This window comes from Carettochelys insculpta, chromosome 1 (assembly GCF_033958435.1).
Source record: "Carettochelys insculpta isolate YL-2023 chromosome 1, ASM3395843v1, whole genome shotgun sequence".
In the NCBI taxonomy this organism is placed as follows: Eukaryota; Metazoa; Chordata; order Testudines; family Carettochelyidae; genus Carettochelys; species Carettochelys insculpta.
Window position 1 is genome coordinate 149,343,053 of NC_134137.1, and position 23,662 is coordinate 149,366,714.

A 23,662-nucleotide genomic window follows, 5' to 3' on the forward strand; every position below is an offset into this window, starting at 1 on the left:
CCTTGCACCTTCCCTGGGAAACATGGGGTTCAAACACATTCCTCCCAATTGGCCACTTGAGACCAGGAAGAAGCCTACGTGACAAAAGGGGTATAAGAGGGGTTTGGCAGCCCACCCCCCTTTGAGTTTCAATCACCTACACCTGCTGGCCAGGTCTGGAATTAACTCCCGAGACTGGGGACGCCTGGTTCGTATCTACTTCTTCCCGAGGGATTAGGAGAAAGATTCTGGGTCACACCGGATCTAGGAGGCAGGGGTAAGAATTACACCTGTATTACACTTCTTTCCTATAGGAATTGAGGGAAAGACTCTGGTTCCACCAGGTCTAAGAGGCAGGGGTAAAATCACACCTGCAACGTGCCTTTCTTGTGTACACATTACTTGTATTAGTTTAAGCTAGCTAGTTTGTCTAAAACTTTTCTTAAGTTAAATTGTGTTGTTTCCCCTTTAAAAACCACGAGTACTAACTTGTACTTTAATCATTTGTCTTAGTTAAATTGTTTCTATCTTTGTATAAATAAAAAGTAACTGTGAAAGCCTCTCTAAGTGTAATTTTCCTCTTGCTGCTGTACCCGAACTAAACACAAACCAAAGAACCCAGCCTGCCCTGGCTGCTCAGCGTAGCTGCTGGTGTGGCATCACCCCCTTTGCCCCACCAGACCTTTAGCTGGCACCTGGGCATCGGCTCACATCAATGAAATTAATAGGCAGCGGTTTTAAAGAAAACAAAAGGAAGTATCTCTTCATACAATACATAGTCCACTGTGGAAATCTTTGCCACAGGGTGTTGTAAAGGTCAAGATTATAAAGAACAGCTCCATTAGCCTGGATGGGCAGGGACGATGCCCCTAGTCTCTGCTTGTTAGATGTATGGAATGGGCAACATGGGGTGTATCACTAGATGATTACCTGCTCTGTTCATTCCCTCTTGGGCCCGGGGCATTGGCCACTGTCAGAAGACAGAACACTTTCGTCCTTGGTGTGACTGGGTATGGCTGCTCTTACAGTCTGTTCTGTGGAGTACCCTATAGGAAAGTAAGGTCACTTTTTGGTCCTAATAATTGGTACAGTGGCCCCTGAGCATCCCTTATTTTCTATTTTCCATAGAGATCATGGATGGTATGTCAACACAGCAAAATTACTTCAAAATAGCTTTGCTAGCATCTACACAATGGCACTGCTATTTCAAAATGAATATGAAATAGCAGGTGGTTTCCTTTAAAATGCATAAACCTCATTCCACAAGGAATAGTGCCTATTTTGAAATAGGAGCTGTGTAGGACAGGCAACACAGCCTATTTCAGAATAAGCCATAGTGGCTGTGGCTACACTGCCCCTCTCTTTTGGAAGATGCATGCAACTTCAGCCAATAAGAAATGCAAATGAAGCACAGCTTTAAATATCTTGTGCCTCATTTGCATACTCGCACAAACAGGATTTCAATTCCAGAAGAGCTGATTTCAAAAGCCAAAACAGCTGTGTAGATGGAGTTCATTCAAAAGAAAACCCTGCTTTTGAAATCACCCTTCTTCCTGAAAAAAATTAGGAAGAAGGGTGCTTTCGACAGCAGGGTTTTGTTTGGAATGAATCCTGTCTATATGACTGTTTTGACTTTAGAAATCAGCTCTTCTGGAATAGAGATCCCAATACAAATGAGGCACAAGATATTTAAATCCACACCTCATTTGCATTTCTGATCAGCTGCATTTGTATGCCCCTTCTGAAAGGAAGGGGCAGTCTAGCCACAGCTAGGGTGTCCAAAGGCTTTATTTTGAAATAGGTTCTATTGGGTGTAGACGTTGTATTTCAAAATAGCTGAGGGTTATTTCAAAATGCATTTTGTGTGTAGCAGTGTTATTTAAAAATAAGCTGTTCCAGAATATCACTTTTAGATTAGTTTGTTTTGGAATAAAGCTGCCGTGTAGACATAGCCAGAGAGCGAGAGAGAGAGTACTCTATCTTGTAACATATCAGAGCCATAAAATACATTAGCTCACAGGCACGATCTCACTTCCTAAAAGTATTTATCTGATTCATATGACAAATTCCAACTCATAAGATTCCAACCTTGCATTGAAAGAAAATTTTTGAGACTTTGTGGCCATGGAAGAACCCTTCCAAATGTGAATTGGGATGCAATTATCTTCCTAAATACGTAGGCATCCTGAAACAACCACTGCAAACAATGTGAACCTCCCTTCCCCCATTCAGTAAACCAAAGAGCTAACTCTCTAGTCTCATAATGATCATTTATAAAATAGATCGTCAAATAACTAAGGCTTGCAATGTGCATAGTCACCACAAGAGAGCATCTGTGTACGTGTGCATGCATGCAATTAAATAAATGCATTCACATGACCAAGACAGAAAAAGCAATGCCCCTGAAGACATCTTGCATCATATTTCCCAGTGAACGAAGCTGAATGAAATTACTTTAGTAAAGATACTAAGAGTTTAGTTTCTGCATACCACACTTGTTTTGTTGTGGATCAATGGTGGAACATGACTTTCACTTTGCCAGTCTTGCTCATAAACCGTCATTCAAACTGCCTTACGGCCGGCCGCACTGAATACACTGGGAGACATTAAGACTACAGAGAAGACCCTTGAGCGCTAGAGGCTGATAGCACACTTCAGCAGGGTCTACACTGTGAGCAAGAGGTGATTCCCAGCTCCTAGCTTGAATGGAGACAGTGCAAGTATAGACAGTGTAGCTCCAGTTGCGCAAGCAGAATACATACCCAGGGAGGTTAGTAAATGGCTCAGCTAAGTCATGTCATTGCCATGCTACACTGCTACGAGCACACAGACTAGTTCTCTTCAAGCTACCCTCAGTATGTGATAGTAAGCCAGAAATCAACATGCCCAGAGTGTCACCATAGCCTTTGACTGTAATAGATATTAATACAAAGAATTTTTGAAACCTAATGATGTGCAGAAAAAGAACATTTTCTTTTATGCCACAACATCCAGTGTTCCAAAGAGCAGCAGAAGTAATCCAAGTCATGACCAAACCCAGGAACGCTGGCCGCCTTTGCTAAGAGATTTTAAAAATGTTTTCCACTGCCTGGAATCCGACACCTGCCCTCAGACTCAGTTGACCATCTCTTTGGTTGCAGATCATTTTCAAGAAGAGAGAACCAACGTGCTGTCCTTCCAGGCTGCATTTGCCCTCATTGGTTAAAGTCTACACTAAAGCGATCATCCGACAAAACGTCTGTCGACAGATCACAGTCACACATGAAAGTGGATCACTCTGTCAATCTGCTCTGTCAACAGAGAGCAGCCAGACTGCCCAGCCGCGCTCTCGATAGAACGGCCAACCGGAAGCTCAGCAAACAGGGCAGCATGATGACCCAGAAGCCCTTTCTGTCAACAGAAGGCCCACCCAAAGCATTCACACTTGCTTTCTGTTGGCATATTTCTGTCAACAGAGGCCTTCTGCCTCATGGGAGAACAGCAAAACGCTGTTGACAAAGTGCCACATTCTGTCAATTTACTGATGCTCCATGAGATGTTTTGTTTTGTTTTTTGGTCAACAAAACCCTCTAGTGTGGACATAGCCATTAAGTTTCTAACTATACCCTGCTTTATGACCCTATGCTCAGTGGTTTGAGCATTGGCCTACTAAACCCAGGGTTGTGAGTTCAATCCTTGAGGAGGCCATTAAGGGATTGGGGCAAATAGATGCCACGGATGGTGCTTGGTCCTGCCAAGAGGGCAGGGGACTGGACTAGATGACCTCCTGAGGTCCCTTCCAGTTCTAGGAGATGTGTGCGTATCCCTTTCCTCCTCTTGTTCTTCCAAATCTTTCTTTCCTTCCCACTTTTGCCCCTCTGGCTCTGTGGCATCAGTGGGAGCGGAGGGCATACAGTTCCTTACAGGGCTGGGCCCCAGCTTCTAAGTTTCTCTTTGGCAGGAAACATATCTGTCTTTGCTTTATAAGGCAGCACGCACATTTGCAGCCTTACAGAAGTGTAATACCCGATCATTAATACCTAACAACGAATAGTGGTATATTTCAAGTCCTCTCATCTCTTGTGTTGTTTGCCTTTGAAAAAGAACCTAATGATGCTTGCTTATTGTAATCCAGGGCACTCTGTCTCTTTTGTTTTTGGTTTACTCCCAGCATGTGTCAAAAATGAGTCCCATACACATTTAAATTTATAATCCAGCTCTCGGTCTTTGAGTGCCCACTGTATTCTAGCACATAATTCATGGGTAAGGTCTAACCAAAACATCCTGAGGTCTAACCACATATTTACTTTGGGTTTCTTACCTGTGCAATCAAAGTTTTCAAAGATAGCAGGCGCCCTTGGAATGCAGCTTCATGAAGAGGAGATCGATCTGCCCATGAACCTAAAACAGCCCAAGAATTAATTCAAAGGCATTACAAAGGCACAGTGACACCAAAATATAAATAATTCTGAAAGATCACACAAGAAATTTGTTCACTCATCCCTCCTTGTCTGCTTGCGGGGGGGGATGGAAGGCCCGTCAAGCTATGTCAGCGTGTAAAATGTACCTGTGGGATGAAACCAGTGAAGTGGAATTGCCCAGTAAAACTGATTTCTGTGGGAACTGCTTCATGCTCAGCTTTTTTGAAAATTGGGCCACTTATGTAGGAACATAAATAAAACCTTATGGGATGGATCTTTCAAAGCACCTTGTAAGCTGCGAACACAGCATCATGAGATTTTCTGGGGTAATTTTCAGAATTCAGCCTTGTAACTCTAGTTTTAGGAAACCCCCCACATTATTTAACAAAGAAATCTTGGTCACAGGCTTTACTTGGTAAGTTAAATTTTGTCATAAATTGCTCTCTGGGTTCACTTTGTTCTGAGATGTATTGTATGCACATACCACCTTAGCTTTGGGGTGACATGTCCATCAATCCAATGCTAATACAGCCCCAACATTTTTTCTGTGAAATGAATACATTTAACATGCACTATACTTTTGTCTGTCTTCTCTGTTACACTCATTAGCAGTTAATAGGTAATTTTTCTCTTCTCCACTTGAGGATTTCAGAGCATATGAAAAAAATACATTATTCCTTGCTTTTCTACATCATTTTGAACAGGTTTGCGCCAAAAAATTCCACAAAGCTGACTAGTTTGTTTTAGCTTTTTATTTTTTTTTTTTAATAAGTTCTATTTGTGGTCCCATTTCAGCAGAGTTGCTACCTATAGGTTCAGCAAAACAGATAATTAGGAACATTATTCTAGCTACAGAGAACCAAACTGAGAGAAAATTTACTGGCCTCAGTTTAGCATGTAAAAAATCAAACTGCATCACAATTAGGGCTGGCAAAAATCTCTGATTTGTGGGAAATTTTGAAATTGGGTTTCAGTCCAATTCTCATGAAAACAATTTTTCCCCCACATTTTCCACAGAACGGATGTTCGAGAAACTGTAGCTTGGAAAATTTAAAACCCTGAAAGAAAATGTGTTCCAGGATTTCCTCACAGCTGATGAATTACACTGACATGATACTGGCAAAATCTCACCAATGTAATGCAACAGTTACTAGGGTTCCTGGGGCCTAATGCTCCTAGGCATCTGTGAGCTGCCTGGGGCACAGGTCCCCAGAGCTACCAAACATTCAGGCTAGTTACCTCCCAAGCACCCTGATCCCTGAAGCATGGGGAACCAGCTGACCTGAGAGCTGGGCAGCCTGTGGTACCAACAGGTACAGGAGTTTTGCTGGTTCTCAGCTCAAAGACAAGAAGCTGGGCAGTTCCAAGAGCCCCCTCTCAAGCTGAGTCTGCCAAACTCTCCACTGAGGTGGCTAGAGCCCAGTCCCTGAGAAATATAACTTGGGAGCAGGGAGGCTGAAGGCTACAGGAGTTCTGAAAGTTGCAGAGAGTCTGTGGTGAAGCAGAAAACTGAACCCATGTTTGCAGAGTCCCAGGCTACCACCCTGGTGCCTCCCAAAAACATTTCAAAAAGCACAGCAGTGAGGATAATAAAAAGGTGTAAGATGTGTCCACACTTGGAAGTGAGGCCTGAGTCCCCACTCAAGAAGACATACCCACGCTAGCTCTCATTCAGCTAGCACACTAAGAATAGAGCATAGCCACGGCACCTGAGCGGCCTTGTCCGGCTTGTGCTTAGCACTCCTGGAATGGTTTTTCCACAAACACTACCCAACATATTTACCAGACACAACTACTTAGCTAACACAGGAAGTGAAGTGACTGTCACATTTCAGCCATGCTCCAAAATGTGCCTTATGTTGGAGTTAAGGGAGGAGAATAGAAACCTGAGAAGAGCTGAGCTGCTGCACCTTCTTACACAAGACAACAATGCGCATGCCATTAATCTCGGCAGCCTTAACTCTGCCTTGGATTTGTAACCATACAGCATTCCCAGGAAAAAGCAGGAAGTGCTGCGTAATAATCTGCTATCCATGGTCTTAAACAAGCTTGTTTTATAGGCAGGAGTAGTACTGCCACGTATTTTAAGTGCCACTTACCATCATTAAAACCTTATTGCAGTTGCTTATAACTTAGCCAGACTTAGCTGTTTGGGCTGACATTGACCTTGCCGGGTGTCTGCCTGAAACTGAATCACTGCTCGATTGAGCTGTTTCTGAGAATGAAGCTGGTCGAACAAGTTTGCCCATGATAAACTATTTCAGCAACCTTGTTTTTGAAGCTCCCCCATGCTTGGTGAGAGGTACGTGAACACGGCACAAACAGGGGTCTTGTGTGTGAGAGATGGGCCTTTTGCTGGTTTTGTGTAAATTTGGCCACGTTTTGAGCCTATGGAAAAATTGCAACGTGCAAAGGCTCTACAGTAGAGTTTTCCTGTATTTTAGCAGCTAAATTCCCAGAAAAATCCATCCTAATGAAGCAGGCTTGAGCCTGTCACAGAACTTAGTGCCAGACAGCATGTGCACCATCCCCTCTGAGCAGGACTACTCAAGCCATCAGCTATAGGGATGAAGCAAGACTTTCCCTGTAATTGCTGCTCTCTGTCTCTTTGGGCATGGTGGCACCAGGCACTGAACCTGGGAGCAGGGTGCCTCTCTTTTCTGTGCTCCCGTTGAACCCCTTGCCAACCACAAAGGGAGTGTGGAGGCAACCAGTTGCAGAAAGGACAAAAGCCAGAGCAGAGGGAGGGAAAGGAGTCGACTTGACAAGGAATCACTTGAGACTAGGACAAACGTGGGAATGAGGGGGACCGAGACTAGAAGCCAGGGGAGGACTGCTGGGACTGGGCATGGAGGGCGCTGGATCGACTGAACAAGGAGACAGAGAAGTTTGTGGAATGAAGATGAGGATTGGGCAAGCCAGGAGAACAGGGCTGGGACCAGGAGCCAGGGGTGAGAAAGAGACAAGCCTGGGAAAGGACTGAAAGAGTCAAGCTTGGGAGGAAGGGGTAGACAGGTCTATGCCCATGCCATCCTACTCCCTCCACAGCCAGGAATGGAACCCAAGACTCTTGAGTTTCTCCATTTCTCTGCTGTCTGTAAATTTCAGTGAAACCCACTGGCAAAGTACCTGCCTCAGCGACTTCTGATGCTATTCCACATACAAAACAACAACCCATTACTGCTATCAGTTATGCTATCAGCAGGAGTATATATGAGCTCAGGTCCCTGGGTATAAAGTTTTCATCCCTGCTGATGGATATGTGGAATTGTCTGGACACTGCTGTGATAGAATTCTGACTTTCCTGATGAAACAGAGAAACTGCCAGATGGCACAGCCAGTGTAAAAGCAAGCCTTTGGGTTCAGCTAGCCCCACCCCACTATACCCGCAACCAAAGCCGGGCCAGAGGGAGGGGGGCATGAAGAAGGGAGTTCGGCTCAGATCAAGACTGACTGGCAAAAGAGAATGAATCAGCTGTCTCCCAGCCTGAAGGGACAGAGCTTGGACCTGCTAGCTGGAGAAGACACCTGCAAATAAACGCTGGCTCCCCAACCCAAGGAGATTGCAAAAGAAACGCAGTACCAGAGGGAACTGACTGAGGGAACCAGTGAGATATGGGGCTTGTTCTCTGCAGCTTGCCACCACCCCATCCTGGATATACTGCTGGGCGACCCTAACATGCCCTCATCCAAGGTGTTCCCCCAAAGCATACATTCTGTGCTGCCCCGCCTTTTCCTGGACCATCCAAAAATATGTAGTCTCAGAGAGGTAGAGTTAGTCTGTATCTTCACAAACCAGCAGTCCTGTAGCGCTTTAAAGATTAACAACATAATTTACTAGGTGATGAGCTTTCGTGGGACAGACCCACTTCTTCAGATCTGGAGAATCCTGATAAATGACAACTGAGACAAACAGAATTTAACAGAAAGATGGGAAAAATGAAATAAAAAGCAGACAAATCAGCTAGATAGGACAGAAGGAGGGGAGGGAAGGAGTAAAATAGTTTCTGCAAGTGTCTATTATACGTAGTTCATTATGCCCTCAGGGGAATTATATGCCATTTTAACTAAATTACACAGACACTGCAATTTGAACTCACTGGGTTAGACATAACAGTGAAACAAGATCATTAACGACACACTGATAATTTTAAGTGAGTACACGTGATAAGGCATAAAAGTCAGAAATGGTTACAGGAAAAACATAAATTGAGTCTGTCCCACGAAAACTCACCCAATAAACTATTTTGCTAGTCTTTAAAGTGCTACTTGACGGCTTTTTGTTTTGATAAATTACTTAAGAAAGGATCTTAGAGGGAAAGCAAACTGTCTTACCACCCACTCCAGCAGACAACTGACCAAACTCTCAGTCAGAACCTCTCCCTTAGAGTCCAGCAGCTGTTCCTTTTGTCTTCTCAGGTATGGATTGTACTTCCCTGGTCCAGCACCTTCAGGACCTGACTGGTTCCAAACCAGGGAATTTCTTGGATTAAGGGAGGTCAATGCCATCCCCTCTGCTGCCACTGGCTACCAGGCTCTGCTTCAGTGGCAGCACAGAGGCTGGCACTGACCAACCAGGAACTGGGTGGGGGGGGGCATGCGAAGGGAGAGGTAGGATGGCTTCAGAGCCCTGTGGCTGGAGACCAGGAGCACAGCCCCGGGGAGCACACTGAGCCCTGCTTCCATCTCCTATCACTGAGCAACAGGCTGTGCTCCTGGCTGGCCTGGCCCCTGGCCATGGAGCTCCACAGCCACCCTGCCTCTTGCTCTCAAGCATGTCCCCCCGTCTGCACTTGTGCCCCTCCCTCCCTGAGCTTGAGTGCCACAAATCAGGTATTTGCAGCACTCCAGAAGCTTTAGGAAGGCAGAGGAGGAGCTGCTGAGTGAGGGACCGGCAGCAACCACAGGGATGCCAGATCACAGATGATGCCCAGTGGTGGAAGTGTAGACTATAGAGGTCCAACCTGTACAGTGAATGCGGTGGGCAGAGAGAGGGAAGAGATCTCTTGGGGGTATTTGTACTCCTTATTTATAGTTTCAGTTCCCCTCTTGACAAACAGTTCCATTTCAGCCTTTGCGGAAGGATAGCCCCACTTGGTATTTTTCACCTTTTTGGACTTCCTTTGCTTTCCCTCTGGCTTGATGATTCTGTTTACTGGTTGAATGCAAATTAAGGCAAACACAAATTCCTTCTTTTATTTAGCACAGTCCTGAGTTCTTCTGTATTATTTGGAACATGTGTCAGTAACCTCACACAAAGAACCTTGTAACTCCACATGCAGTGTTGCCATACACCTATTTTACAAGACAATACTGATCAGCAAGTTATGCGTTTTCAAACAATACCTTACCACGTACAAAGATTATGATAGCGTGTGGGGTGTGACTACAGAGACAGTCTGTCACAGAGTAGTATCCCCTTTTTATAGGTGGCACAGAGACACTGAAGTAACAAATAGATACTAATTCTGGGGGCCCAGTTTGAGAGACTTCAACCAATTGTTGAAAATACTTGGTACTATTATTCTATAGCATTGGAATTACTCAAAGCACAGCTCCCACTGACGACAGCTAGAGCTGGGAATGCTCAGTCATTGGACAAATCAGACGGACAGAGTCTAAAGCTGTACACCCAGAAAATGAAGAACACAAAATTAATGATCATGGGAAAAGTATTGGTTAAGCAAGTTGCCTAGCATCACAGGAGTTCTGTGACAGAGGCAGGGATAGAATCAACTTCTCCAGGGCAGCATACGACTGCCTTTACCATGTGACTATCCTTTCTCTTCCTGCAAACTCTTGCCACAGTCACTACACACCTTAGAGTTTCTGCAACAAATGAGGCTGGAGTCCTATAGACAACAGCCTCATTTACTGTGCTGCTCAGAGTCATCCTGAAATCAGCTCCCAAGCATACTCTGAATGAGTTCCCTCTTCTCCCGTTTGCTCGTCCAGTCTATTTGTTTGCCCTCCCCCACCCTCAATACCCTGCTACGCTCCCTACCCTGCCCACTTTCTCCACTCCCCCTCCTCAGTTCCCAGTCCCTGTCTCCTTTCCTAGACACCTTGTCCAACTTCAGTGGCCCGCCCCCCAACCCCACCAACTCATCATTCCAGCCAGCCCTAGTTCTCCACCTGCATCCTGGCTCCTCAGAGCTGTCTTTCCATTCCACCATGTCTATTTTCTCCCTTCCCACTTTTTTTCAGCCTGTTCCCCGCTCTCTGTAAAGCCCATCCCAAGACCTTCATCCCAATCTTTTCCCCTACCTCCCCAACCAAAGTGTCTGTCATTCCCTCTGCATTCCACCATAGTCACCCCCTCCATGGTGCCCAGGCTCAGCAGGTACAGCTATGCTGCAGTTAGAAACCTGTGCCAGCTGTCTCAGGCTTGCAGGGTGTAAACAAGGGGCTGTTATGTTGCCGTGTAGATGATAGAGCATGGGCTGCCCCCCAAGTTGCGGGACCCTCCCACCTCCCAGATTCCTAGAGCCCACCTCCAGCCCGAGCCCTAACAGCCACTCTGCAACTGAACAGCCCTTTAACTGAGTCCTGTGAGCCCAAGTCATCTGGCAGGGACCATCCGGGGGGACCTAATTTCAGAGCAGGCATAACCATTGAGACCAGATGAGACGAGCTTCCTGACCTCAGTTTCAGCCACTGGTTTCAACCCAACCTGCAGCAGCACAGGGTTGTAATTGCAGGGAAAGTCCTGCTCAGCCCTGGCCTGCCCAGGACAAAGAGTAACTAAAAAACTGAAAATCTCCTAGCAAGTCTTCCAAGCATAACCCCAGTGATTTTTCAAAGGCTATGGCAGACCACATTTGGGCAGATTTTCACAGGGAAGGCAAAAGGGTACAAAGGACCAGCCTGCCAGATTGCAAGTCCTTGCTGGAACAGGGGGGAGCACAAGTTCTTCTCAAATAAAAGGCCACCTGAATTTTTGAACATGGGCAGAACGGCGGATTTTTCCCTAGCCCTGCTCTCAGAAAATGCTGGAATGTTTTGGCTGAAAAAGTTAGAGGTCCACACACATATTCTGTTCAGCCTGAGGCAGACACCCGACATGGACAGCTTCCATCTGAACAGTTAGAACTCTGGCAAAGTTATATAAGGAAGGTAGCTTGATACTTCTCCTAAGAGAGAGTGCTTCCACCCCCACCTCTAATTAACGTTACACCCAAGGGCACTGTGCTGCCGATGCAGACATGCTACACACATACTGTACATGTATATTTACACACTTCACGTTACATAAAGCACACGTTTCTCACAAAGCTATGTTTTTCCATGCCAACTACAGAAACCTACCTCCCTGAAACGTGTGGCAAATGTAGTTCCCATAAGGGGCATCTCTTAACTCTCCGGTTACCAAAGGCATATCAGACATTTCATGTGCTTTTTAAATCTCCACAGATAATTTTGAGCACCCCTGCTCCTGCGTCTCTCCACATTGCTTTAATTTAGGCTAGGCTGTGACATTACAGCTGCCATCCAATCTAGTATGCAGGCAACAAACATCACATGACCTTGTGTTTTGAAAGATAATCCTTGATGGATATTTGCAAATGGCAACTTGCAGATAAAAATATGATGTACTCCTGGTAACCTTGTACGCACATAGAGAAAGAACCGATGTGGAGGTGGGGAAAAAGCCAACTGCCAAATATTTCACTAAATTTAAATTAAGACACATAATAAGTACTATATAGTACATTAACAGAATTATTTTCTAATAACCCATAAGACGATTTCTAGCACATTGTTGAGGTGTATGTAAATATTTATTCCGCTTTATATGAGCTTTGTAAAAAGTTGTTGTTGGGCCAGATCCTGACTTGTTACCTTAAACTGCCAGTTGTTCTGATGGCTTGCTTAGAACCACTCATGAAGGTAGGAACTATACAGAGAAGGCTCTAGTCTCGAATAGGAACAATGAAAACATCACTAAATACTCTGCCTTTTTCATTAAGTTAGGATTTAATTAAGTACTGGTCAGCAGTTATATTTTTTAAAGTAGTTATGCATTTTAATTAGAATTGTTACTTTTGTGATAATTGCTATCACTGCACTATTATGACAAATAGTTAAGTCTGTAGAAAAACTACTTGGAAAGAAAAATAGGAAAATGATTCTTTGAAGGCCCATTACACGTAATCATTTCCACACTTTTGGTTTCACTGGAATTTTAGCTATGATCTTTTTTATGGTCTGGTTCAAAGGAATAGGGAACCTTGACATTCCAGCTGTTAATTGCACCTTTCTTGGTGTCTTCCTTCATAAAATCCAGTTTCTAAACCTGTTGCCTGAGTGCTCTCTCGTTGTAAATTAGGATACATAGTAAAACTTTGTCACTCACACAGTTGACTGACAAATGCTTTGCTTCCTGAAGCAGACTTCTTTATTTACTTTACTGTTATTCAATATTCACTATACTTCAACAAGTCTTCACAGGCAAACTGTTAAAGCCTCTCATATTTTGCATACCTAAAACATACCAACCCGTACTGGTTCTTCAAAGATTTCAGAAATGGAATGCACTTACAGCTTGAACAAATCACTCACTTTACACTTTTATCAGTCACCTCCTTAGGATACGACAACAGAGCGATTACAATCTAGAGACAAAATACAGCTGAATTCTTTAGAGTTCGTAATTAACATTTTACCTGGGGCTATTCCATAGATCTCTTCTGCTATCCTGGCAGCCTCTTTTCTGTTGCCCTTAACTATATAGAAGTGGGTCAGCAGAGCCAAAGAAATTTTAATTAAAAGTTTAAAGCAAAATAAAGCAAAGATCGCAAAATAAATGTTGTTAAAAGCATGGAGTATAGAATTGCCCTCCATTTTGGCTTGTTCTTTGTATAGCTTCCCAGGTCTGCTAAGTTTCACCAGGCTATAATTGGTATCATATGACAGCTATTTTAAACCTTCCAGCACTTGCTGTTCCTCAGTTACCAAAAATAAATTCAGTTTTTATTTTGGGGGCAGCCATTGATACGGAACAACAATACTGGGGATTAAATCATTTCATGGTGTTATTGGGCCGAAACTGGATGTCAAGTACTGACATTTTTTCCATCTCTGGATGACAGAACATGCTGTGTGAATATTCACTACCAATACCATACTGAATAATCATGAAACAGAATCAATGTTTTTAGCAATTTATACAGCGTATTATTTGAAAATTAACCATGTACCTTTCTGCAACTGAACATACGTTGGCAGTAACTGAACACACAACTCTCCCATTATTTAAAATCCTCTTAAAATCCACTTCTTCCATAAGTCCAAGAAGTCAGTTTGTGATTTTAAAAAAAACCAAGCTAATAAACCAACTGATCATCCCCCTCGTTACGTTCTGGTGTTTCCCAAATTATATATCTGGAGTAGCCTCCAGTCCTACAAAGAATCTGCAGGAGCATATATGGGGCTCAGAGTCCCAATCAACCTCTTTCGGTGTAAGGAAATGTGTATGTGTGTATTCTTCATCCCCACACATTTTGTCACCACTAAACAAATAAATACAACCAAGGGGTTAACAATAGCCTGGAAAAAGAGAGGAACTCTTTTACTCCTTCCTGCAGGCTCGCCTGTGGCCCAAGCACAGAAGAACATTGTAGCCTTCAGTGAATTTTGACCTCAAGGGTCATACAGCGTGTGGAGCTAGACCTTCCTTTTTAAAGATACCTCACGACTGGATATGTGAATCAACTATTACAGTGAATTATTTCCCCAGACAAGTTCAGACACAGTTACTTGGTTTCCCTCTTCTCCTTCCCACCCTCCAGCATTCCAACTATCTCCCTGTCTCTCCTCAGGGCCTCAGTCTCTCTGCTACCACTGCAGTAAACACAGGTACCTGCCCACTGGTGCTTGGCGCCCACGGATTAGCATGCTGTACAAGTGGATCCTTACACAGACTGAGAACGGGGAAGGGCAGTTGGAGAAACGAAAAACTTCAGTAAAAGAAAAGGCACAATTCAAATAAACTAGTCTGGCACCATCAACATTGTGATACTCTAAAGAAGTTTAATATGCTCCTCATTCGAATAATAAAGGCAGTGTTTATACACACCATCTACTTTCCCACCCATGAGTGTATCCAGTCTCCTGGGTAAGTAAAATAATGGATTTTTAGCTTCCATAACAAGAAGTTTAGCCTAGGAGAATAAGAGGAAGAGCCAGTATCATGCATCTAGCCAGCTCTCCACAGGCCAGCTTTGGAGAATTACTGCAACAGAGAAAAGAAGGGATCACTTATTGTAACTGTGGTTCTTCAAGAGGTGATGCCCATGTGTATTTCACTTGCATGCGTGCACACCGAGCGTACCGCAGCCTGAAAATTTTGTCTAGCAGTACTGCAGAGGGGCGGGAACTCGTATGTCATGGCCATAGGCCCTGACCTAGCTATATTACGTGGTGCTGCCTCAGCCCCCTCAGTTCCTTTCCACCAAACACCCAGAGACCAAATTCGAATACGTAGGGGAGGAAGAGTGGGTCTGAAATACATGCCTGCATCACATCTCGAAGAACCTGTCACAGTCAGAAACCGCTGCTGCTTCTTTGAGTAGATGCAGGGGTGTGTTCCATGGGCAAGATTCAATCTGTACCTGTATGGGGTGGGGCTCAGCATCAACTTAAACAAGGATTCTTGGTCCAACTTCCCAAACACTGCATCTGTTCTGGATAAGGCAGCAGTGGCATAGTGGTAAATAAACGTATGCATCAATGGCTATGTGGAGCCCTGCGAACATCCAATACAGAGACATCAGTCAAAAACGTCATTGACGTTGCTTGGGCTCTCATAGAACAAGCTTTGCATCTGTTGACAAGGCACAGCCAAAGCGGTTCTAGATGCAGCCTGGGTACAGGAAGTTGACCTCTCAGAGACCATCTGTGAAGAGACCTGTCCCTTTAAATCGGGCGTGTCCAACCCACGGCCCTGGACAGCTAGTAATGCGGCCCCACAAGATCGTAAACTTTTAACATTATGTGAGTTATATACATTAACTATATTATATATTTTATATGCGGCCCAAGACAATTCCTCTTCACTCAATGCGGCCCAGGCAAGCCAAAAGGTTGGACACCCATGCTTTAAATGATCTGCATATGACACAGATAAGTGTGAAAGGGTTTCGGTGGTCCAGATAGAAGGCTAGACATCATCTGACATCTAACGTGTGAAGGTGCTGCTCCTTCAGGAATTAAGGCAGTTTAAGAAAGAACACAAGAAAACATACCACCCAGTTCAAATGAAACTGAGACCCCACAAATTTTGGGTACAGCTACAAAGTCACTGTGGCTTTGGAGAGTTGCAAGTAAGGAAGCTTTGCCATGAAAGACTGCATACCACAGACTCTCATTCTGGATGTTGTCACCACCAGGAATGCAGTTTGATTGAACAGAGGAAGGACAGTAGATGCCAGAGGTTTGACCAAAGATTCCATGAGAACCACTAAGACTATAGGAAGGCCCCACACCAATGGATGGAGATGAAAAAGCCCTTTTAAAAGTCTTGCTACCACACTAGTGGAAATTACTGAACTTCCATGAATTCAAGGAGTATAAAACATTGATATTGCTTTCAGATGTGCCTTCAATGAACTACACATAAGGCCTCACAACTGAAGATGCAGCAAATGCTCTAAGATATCCTAGACGCGAGCCAGCATTGGCTTGACTCCGTGGGCCAGCAAGCATATTGCTAACTTTTTCCACAACACCATATAGGCTGTTTTGGTAGAGGATTTTCTGCTGCTGAGCTGGATATATCAAACAGCTGCCAAACGCCACACATTCTCTTCATTCAACCAGACAGTGAGCAGCTGAGCACAGGTTGCAAATTGTGACTATGAGCCTTTGAGAGCAGACTGGGCTGGAAAGGAAAGGCTGAACTGACAACCTGAGAAGGATGGAAAACCAGCACTGCGTCAGCCCTGCCAGGGCAACAAGGATGAACTTGGCCTGATTAGCTTTCATCTCAAAGCTCACTTGTGCAATAACTGGGCTTGGAGGAAAAGCGTTCAGGAAGGCCAATTATTAGTTGAGGTGGAAGGCCAGTACTGGACAGTGAGTCTGAACTGAGGCTCCCTCAATCACAGAACAGTTGGCATTCCCTGTTGTCCTTAAAAGCAAAGAGGTGATTCATCAGGATGACCCAAACCATGAAGACAATACGTGACACACTGATCTTCAGACACCACTCATGACTCGGGGGGGAAAAAAAAATCCTGCTGAGAGGCTCTGAGAGATGATTCTGGACCCCAGGCAAATGACTGGCTATTGCAGTGATACACCCCATGCAGAACTGCCACAGCTTGATTACCTCTTGGCAGAGCGCCCTGCAGTTTGTTTCCCCTTCCTGTTCACAGAATATATCACGGTGTGGTATTGTCAGTTTATATATGAACAACTCAGCCCCTGATGTGGTCTCAGAAAGTGTGATAGGCACTGTAGATAACCCAACACTGTGATATGCAGTGACAATTCTAGTCCAATCACAGGCCCTGAACTTTCAGAAACTTCAGGCAATTGGTAAAGATCGGACAAAGGGAACACTCTGACACATTCCTCTGAGCCATCCACTGCTTCAAGGAGTCCAGGATTGATGCAGGGAGGCAGACCAAACCGCCCAAGGGGTGAAGGGTTGGAAAGTAAGCTGTCCTGAGCCACATTTGAAGAAGGCAAAGCTGCAAACTTGTGAACTGAACAACTTGTGTGCATGTGGACATGTGTCCCAGGAGCTTCAGGCACACAAGAAGGGCTGAGATGGCAAAGTGAGACAAAGTCCGTGAATCACCTCAAAAAAGTCAGTTGGCAAAAACAATATCAAACTTGCAGAGTCTATTAGGGCCCCAAAGAACTTAATTGTTTTGAATATAGACAAGTGTTGATTACCCTCTTCAAAACAGGAAGAAGAAGAATAATTCGGGGACTTAGCACCCAGCTGTCCAGGCTGAATCCCAGACACTGTGAAAGTAAGCCAGCCTGAACAGAAATCCCTGAATAGAAGGGGTGAGGTAATGGAAGTCAAAGCTGGGCTGCTGCTCTAGAAAAAAAGAGAAAATGGGTGTACTGGGGGAGGGGAGAGCATGTTGGCTGTAAAAAACCAGGACCCAAAAACTTCCACTTCTAGGATAGTCCCTCTGTCTTCAGTGAGGGAAAGACTGCCACAGGGGTGTTGCTGTAATACCACCTTTGCAGTGCCAGTTTATACAACCCTAAGGAACACAGAGTAACCCTAGAATCCTTGAGAGGGAAGTTTTATCCATTTTCTCCCCCTCACCCACCCACAATAAAAAGCATCCATCAAAGGGCAACTCTTCTGCAGCCTGCTGCTGCACATCAGGGGCAATAACCACATTTTGTATCCAGGGCACCCTCCTTATGGTCACAGTTGAGAAATCTTGGTCACCAAGCAGCCCTTGGGAATAAAAACCCCAAAGTCCACGTTGGAGGTTACAGGCAGCTGATCTGTAAATTTAGACATAATTGTTTAATTTACAAAATTGCATTTGGGCAACAGGGCTTGCTGGCTCACAGTCTTCAGAGAAGTGGTGGTGTGGACTTACATCTGACCTGCCACGCTCCATTATTCGCTGTGGCTGCAACCAAGGAAATAAACACCAGATGGCATTAAACCCCTCGAATCCCTGAATCAAGACAAAGTAGGACTTCTCCAAATGCTTTACTATAGGTGACACCAAAGCCTGTGTACTCCAAAGAATCCCAGCAGACTCTACAAGTGTGTCGTTAATGAGAAGAGCCACTTTCCCCAGGGCAGATAACTACCTGATGTTCAGCTGCTTATGGGGGTGGTTTCCTCTTGGAATTTGGCATGGATGCCCAGGGAAGCAACCATATGCCACAGAAGGTCTTGAAAGTCTCAGACCCTGAAAGCGGGGGAAGAGTTAGGCACCATGAATCACTTGGAGATGAAGAGGCAGTTACTTATGACTGTGACAGATCCTATCCTAAACTGGCAGACCTGGATGGGACAATTCCAAAGGCTCCATAAGGGGAAGGAAAACTGATGCCTGAACTTGCAGTGGGTCAATGGCTCCAGCCAAAAACATGCCTGGAGGTCTCATGTTGAAGTAGGCTAAGTCGTGTGGACTGAGCTGTCAGTCAACAGAACTCATCTTCTTTAACGCTCATCTTCTATGACAAACTAATCCTGGATCAGCAGAACGGATTAAAGATGTCACATAAAAAACTGCTAACTGTGGGTGCTGTATGTTCTTTTTGGATCCTGTGCTTTCCCTGTAGTGCCTGGATATGCTGAGTCTCAAAGCATTTGAGAGTCTGTACAATGGTTTGCCTCAAGGACAATCTGTGCTGAACTAGTGTTTCCAGATCACTGGGAGATATGCTACAGGACTTCATGTTGTACCTGAAGGTGTCTTTCCATGAGCAAGCTGGCCATAGAAGATCATCTTTGCTATCCATGTATCGTCCATCCTCATAATATGACCAATCCAGTGAAACAGCTCATAAGCATTGCTTCCATGCCCATGACACCACACAGCTTTAGAACCTCCATGATAGGAATATTGTCCCCCTCCACTCCATGGGCGATCTTCCTCAGACAGCATATATGGAACTGACTGAATTTCAAAACATGGTGATGATATATAGTCCATGACTGAGCCATAACGCGGGATATTGAGGACAATTGACTGTTACCTTGGTACGGAGTATAGCACCATGATCGTTCCACAGGTGTTTGGTCAGTTTGCCAAAGGCAGCGCTGGCTTTGGCTAATTGAGCAGATATGTCATGACCCACGTTTATGCTAGAGCAAGGGTGAGCAATCTTTTCACATCAGGCCCCACTTTTTGTCCTTGCAATAAGCAGCACATACACAAACCCCGATAGCCCTGAAAGCGAGTGGTGGTCTCCCAGAAATCACGTGCTGCGCTGCACTCCCTCAGCAACAATGGCGGCAGAGGCCCCTGGAGTGAGGGAGTGAAGCAGTGGGTAAATCAGCTTTCTGAATGCCACTCTCTCTTTTGAGAATCTTGGCTGTCATTTTTAGTTCATTCGAGGAAGACAGGCCAGCAAAAAAGTCTTATACATTTATCAGTTGGACCCAAGGGATCATTTCTCTGACCCTGGCACCAAAAAGTAACAGGTCGATAGTAATTGTACTAGTTTTGTAGCTCACACTGCTTCTTACTAAAAGTGATTCTCAGCAGCAATGAAACTTCAAGTAAAATATGTTCCTCTCTCTTTATATCAGACTTTCAGAAGTTTTGAAGCAAGCCCAGCCCAGGGTGCCTCAAGAAATTAAGTTTGAGCACAGCTGATAAAGTTGAATTAGCATTGGCAAAGCAAAGCCCCTGGTGGAGCTTGAGCCCAGAGCCAGTGCCCAGGAGATCTCAGCACGCTGCTGATGGGGGACTTACCTTTTTCTGCTGGCACTGCCTGGTAGGAGCAGGGAGTGAACAGCTGGCAGGTGCTGATCCCATCTGGCCTGGGAGCCGACCTGTCTGGTCTGCACACAGTCTGAAGCCTTCCTGCTTCTCTAATCACACTGCCCCCAGCCTCTCCTGCTGGCAGCTCTAAGCAGAGCCTTTTGTGAGGTGTGGGGCAGGCTGTGTGCAGTGTCAGCAGGAGTTGCCCTAAACACTCAACTACCCCTGCAGGAGGGTCATTAATCAACCTGCTCTCCTGCAGAAAGGCCACACCCTCCTCTTGGGAGAGACACCCAGAACAAACTGCTGCCTCGGGGGCAGGAAGACCACACAGCTCTCTGCAGACATCAGCATAATAGGAGCAGTGTGGCTGTGGGGAAGGTAACAGAGGTTGTGTGGGAAGAGGAGTAGGAGGAGGGGCACCCTGATCACACTGCACCCCTGCCTACAAAACGTCATGCCTCCCCAGGGGTTGCACCTTTTAAACACCTGTACTGAAAGCCATTTGTAAAGGATGTGGATCAGGATCTTACCAGCTATGGAGAGATGAGAGGGATGCCCGGATGGTCATCACAGCATGCGTGGTCACCCTTTTCTCTTCTATATGTGTATAATCATGGCATCTTTGAAGTCCTGTGGAATTAGCTCCTCCCATATGACAATAAATAAAAGGGATGAGACGATACATCAGCGGACCACCAGCTGCTTTATAAATTTCTGATGGAATTGCATCACTGCCAGGTGCCTTTCCAGATTTCATCTGTTCAACAGCTTTTTGTATCTCAGCAAGATTTGGTGATATGCCCAGCTCTGAATCATTAGCCCACTGAGGAACCTCTTCGAGAAAGCTGCTGTCAAAAGTTGAGGGCTGGTTTAATACTTTGTGAAAATGTTCAGTCAGTGGTCAAGGATTTTAGCACTATCTGTGATCAAAGTGAGGCCATCAGCAGAGCACACTGGTGTAGAGCCAGCAATGCGTGGCCCACAGACCTGCCTTCAGCCTCTCATAGGATGCTTTAAGATCATGTCTGTCAGCTGTACCTTGGAGTTTAACTGCTTGATATTTTCACCTGTCCTCTTTCATTTGCCGTAATTTGACTTGTGCCTCCTGCCTGGCTTGAATATATGCCGATTTCCTAGAGGTGTTCTCTTTGCCATTGATCCATGCCAAGTGCTTCACATGCATTTTATCAAGGAGAGCTTGCACATCTCTATCCTTGTCTTCAAACTAGTCCCTGTGCCTGCATTTTTGGAAACTGAGAATCTAAACAGCAATTCTGTAGGTTGTTTCTTGGACAGTCATCCTCAATGGTGAGTGACCATTCTGGACCTTAACTGCTGATTACTAAGGAAGAATCGAGACAGTGTTGAAACAGGATTTGTCTCTCAGGTATTTCAGTTTTACCTACATCCACCTTTTTTTTTTGGGGGGGGGGGGGCATGCAGAATGATGATGTTTTGGTGGACAAAAGTTCAAGACAACACTGCATACCATTTAGTGATCAGACCAGGAGCCAGTGCCACCCACTGCATGAGTCAACTTGACATCAGAAAGATCTCTTTGTTTTGTGATGTAGTAGTTAATCATATTCCAATGCTTAGACCAAGGGAGCATCCAAGTTGCTTTGTATTTGTTCACCTGTTGGAAAAATGTGCTTGTAATAACAAGCTCATGCTGCACACACATTTGAAGAAGAGTGCCAATTGAGTTCTCACTTCCAATATTATGATGTCCAAGCACCTTTTGGGCCATGTGGTGTATCCTGACCACTCTACCTTTAGAATTGCTAAGTATATATATAGCTTGGATTTAATAGTTACTGAACAGATCACTGAACTCAGGCTAGCATAAGAAGCCTCCTTTCCACCATCTGTGGCAGTCAAAGGGGGTGCATATGCACCAACAAGTGCAAGGCATTGTCTCTGCCTCAGTGGAAGCTTTGTGGTTCTAAGGCTAGAACAACTAAAGTCAAAGGGAAAGATTAAGAACCATATGAGTTCTGGCTCCAGCCATGGGCGATCACAAGGAACTGAGGGGGGCTCAGGGTGGCACTCCTCATATAGCCACATGGGGGGCTAGCCAAAAGGTGTGAGTGTTGCACCCTATAGGTACTGCTAGGCTAAATTCTCCAGCTCTGGTGCATTGGGCATGCAGATCCCTAAATGGAATACATATTTTCATCAACTCAAAGCACAATTTTGAGTTATTTCTTCTCTGCCCACTCTGCCTGGCAAAATAAAAACATGTACCTGTGCAGTGCTGGACAACGATGTGAACAAGAGGATACAGACATCGCTAACTTCCAGCAAAGGTTATTATAGAATAGCATTGCTTACTGAATTAAAAATAGCATTCAGCTGTTTTTAAGAAAAGGTCTATTCTCCAAGGGAAAATTCCTCTGTACACAGAGTCTTGCGCCACTCTCCCATCTTCGATGATCTAACCCCAAAATGAACAATAAATGTTCATAAAACTTGGCAAAAAGCTCTCTTCTTGTGCAGGATTTCAGCTAGATGACTCATGAACCACTATAGTCCCAGGCTAGGCAGACAGCTAAATTGCTGTCATGTGCTATCATTGCATGCGTCAAAAGACAGTAAATGAATAGGAGTTTTTTTAAACAAAAATCATACACCGGTTTCTTAGCTCCTAAAAATGTGAAGAGGGGAGGCCAGGAAAGAATGGCTAAGTCTCAACACCAATTCATTTTCAGTATGTGATCTTTTAAGCTTGCTGATTTTGGTGAGTAATCCAGTTGAGGTCTTGTATAAAGAAGAATGGATCAGAAGATAAGAAAGGAAACATTCCCTAGAAGGCTGAGAAAGAAGCACTTTATTTTATGCCTCATCAACCCTTGAACTGTAAATGTACATTTCTTACAAACTGAATTTGTAAGTGGCTGAAGCTAAAGTTATCTCCAATACATTTAAAAAGCTTAACAAAGACACATCCAGAGAGGCACTTACTCTATGCTAGTTCTCATACAAGTAGAATGCATACACAGCAAATGCCCATTCCTGACTTGCAGATTTACACTGATGTAAAAGTAGGAAGCTGAAAGACCCACACCTGGTAATTTCCAAGCAAAATGTGTAACTTTAAGAATATTTTAGCATGCTAGTTTCAGTTGCACACCACCAGAACTTCTGCTTTAAACTGTTTAAAGCCACACCCATGTGAAGTATTAAATTGGTTAGAAAACGGGAAAGCCAAGCAAGTCAATTCACTGATGTTTTGAATCCTGCAGAGATTTGTAGTATGCTAGAAATTAATTCACTGAGGCAATCCAGCATAAATAAAATGCATCCTAAAAGGAACAGTTCTACTTAAAAATCCATTAAAATTCACTGGTCCAAGACAGAGTCTTGTAAGCTGTTGTCTTTTCCCCTCCCCTTTCATGATTATTCTGACTTGAATCTTCTATGCTCTGAACCTTAAGGTATTGGTTTAACACATGCATACATAAGTTTATGCAGTAGTCCCTTTGGCTTGTTCACAAGTGTTCGCAAGATCAGAGACAGCCTGTAACACATTTGTAATAGAGCTCATGTTTTCTCTATGTTTTGGGAAGGACCCAGAACAACTTAGGAGAACATGAAACCAACAAGTTGGTTTCCAGCTAAAACATACTTACTTCCTCTACTGGAGAACATGCCCAGCATGCACCCCAGCCACATCAAAGAAAAAGCATGTTGTTGGGTCTGGCCAGAGCTGTCAGGGTTCTAGCCTTAGTATATAGTATTTTCCCCCTTTGAAATTCTGCTGCTATATTGGCCGTGTCCACACTAGCCTAAAACTTTGAAATTGCCATGCAAATGGCCATGTCGAAGTTTACTAATGAAGTGCTGAAGTACATATTC

The 23,662-nt window shown here is 44.5% G+C and overlaps 1 protein-coding gene across 3 annotated transcripts in view; it reads right to left on the bottom strand.

Moving 5' to 3' along the window:
• The window catches only part of ASB11 (ankyrin repeat and SOCS box containing 11), a 38,261-nt gene extending 25,016 nt beyond the window's left edge, over positions 1-13,245 (bottom strand). For 2 of the 3 annotated variants that reach the window (XM_074993283.1, XM_074993266.1), the window contains exons 1-2: positions 13,046-13,245; positions 4,280-4,359 (exon numbers count right to left, since the gene is read on the bottom strand). In XM_074993283.1, the coding sequence (XP_074849384.1) occupies positions 4,280-4,359; positions 13,046-13,223 (258 nt within the window). In that variant the 5' untranslated portion in view covers positions 13,224-13,245. Of the gene's footprint in view, positions 1-4,279; positions 4,360-11,687; positions 11,830-13,045 lie in introns of those variants that run through there. The other variant, XM_074993276.1, reaches the window with a different exon arrangement.
• Positions 13,246-23,662: the final 10,417 nt, after the last annotated feature.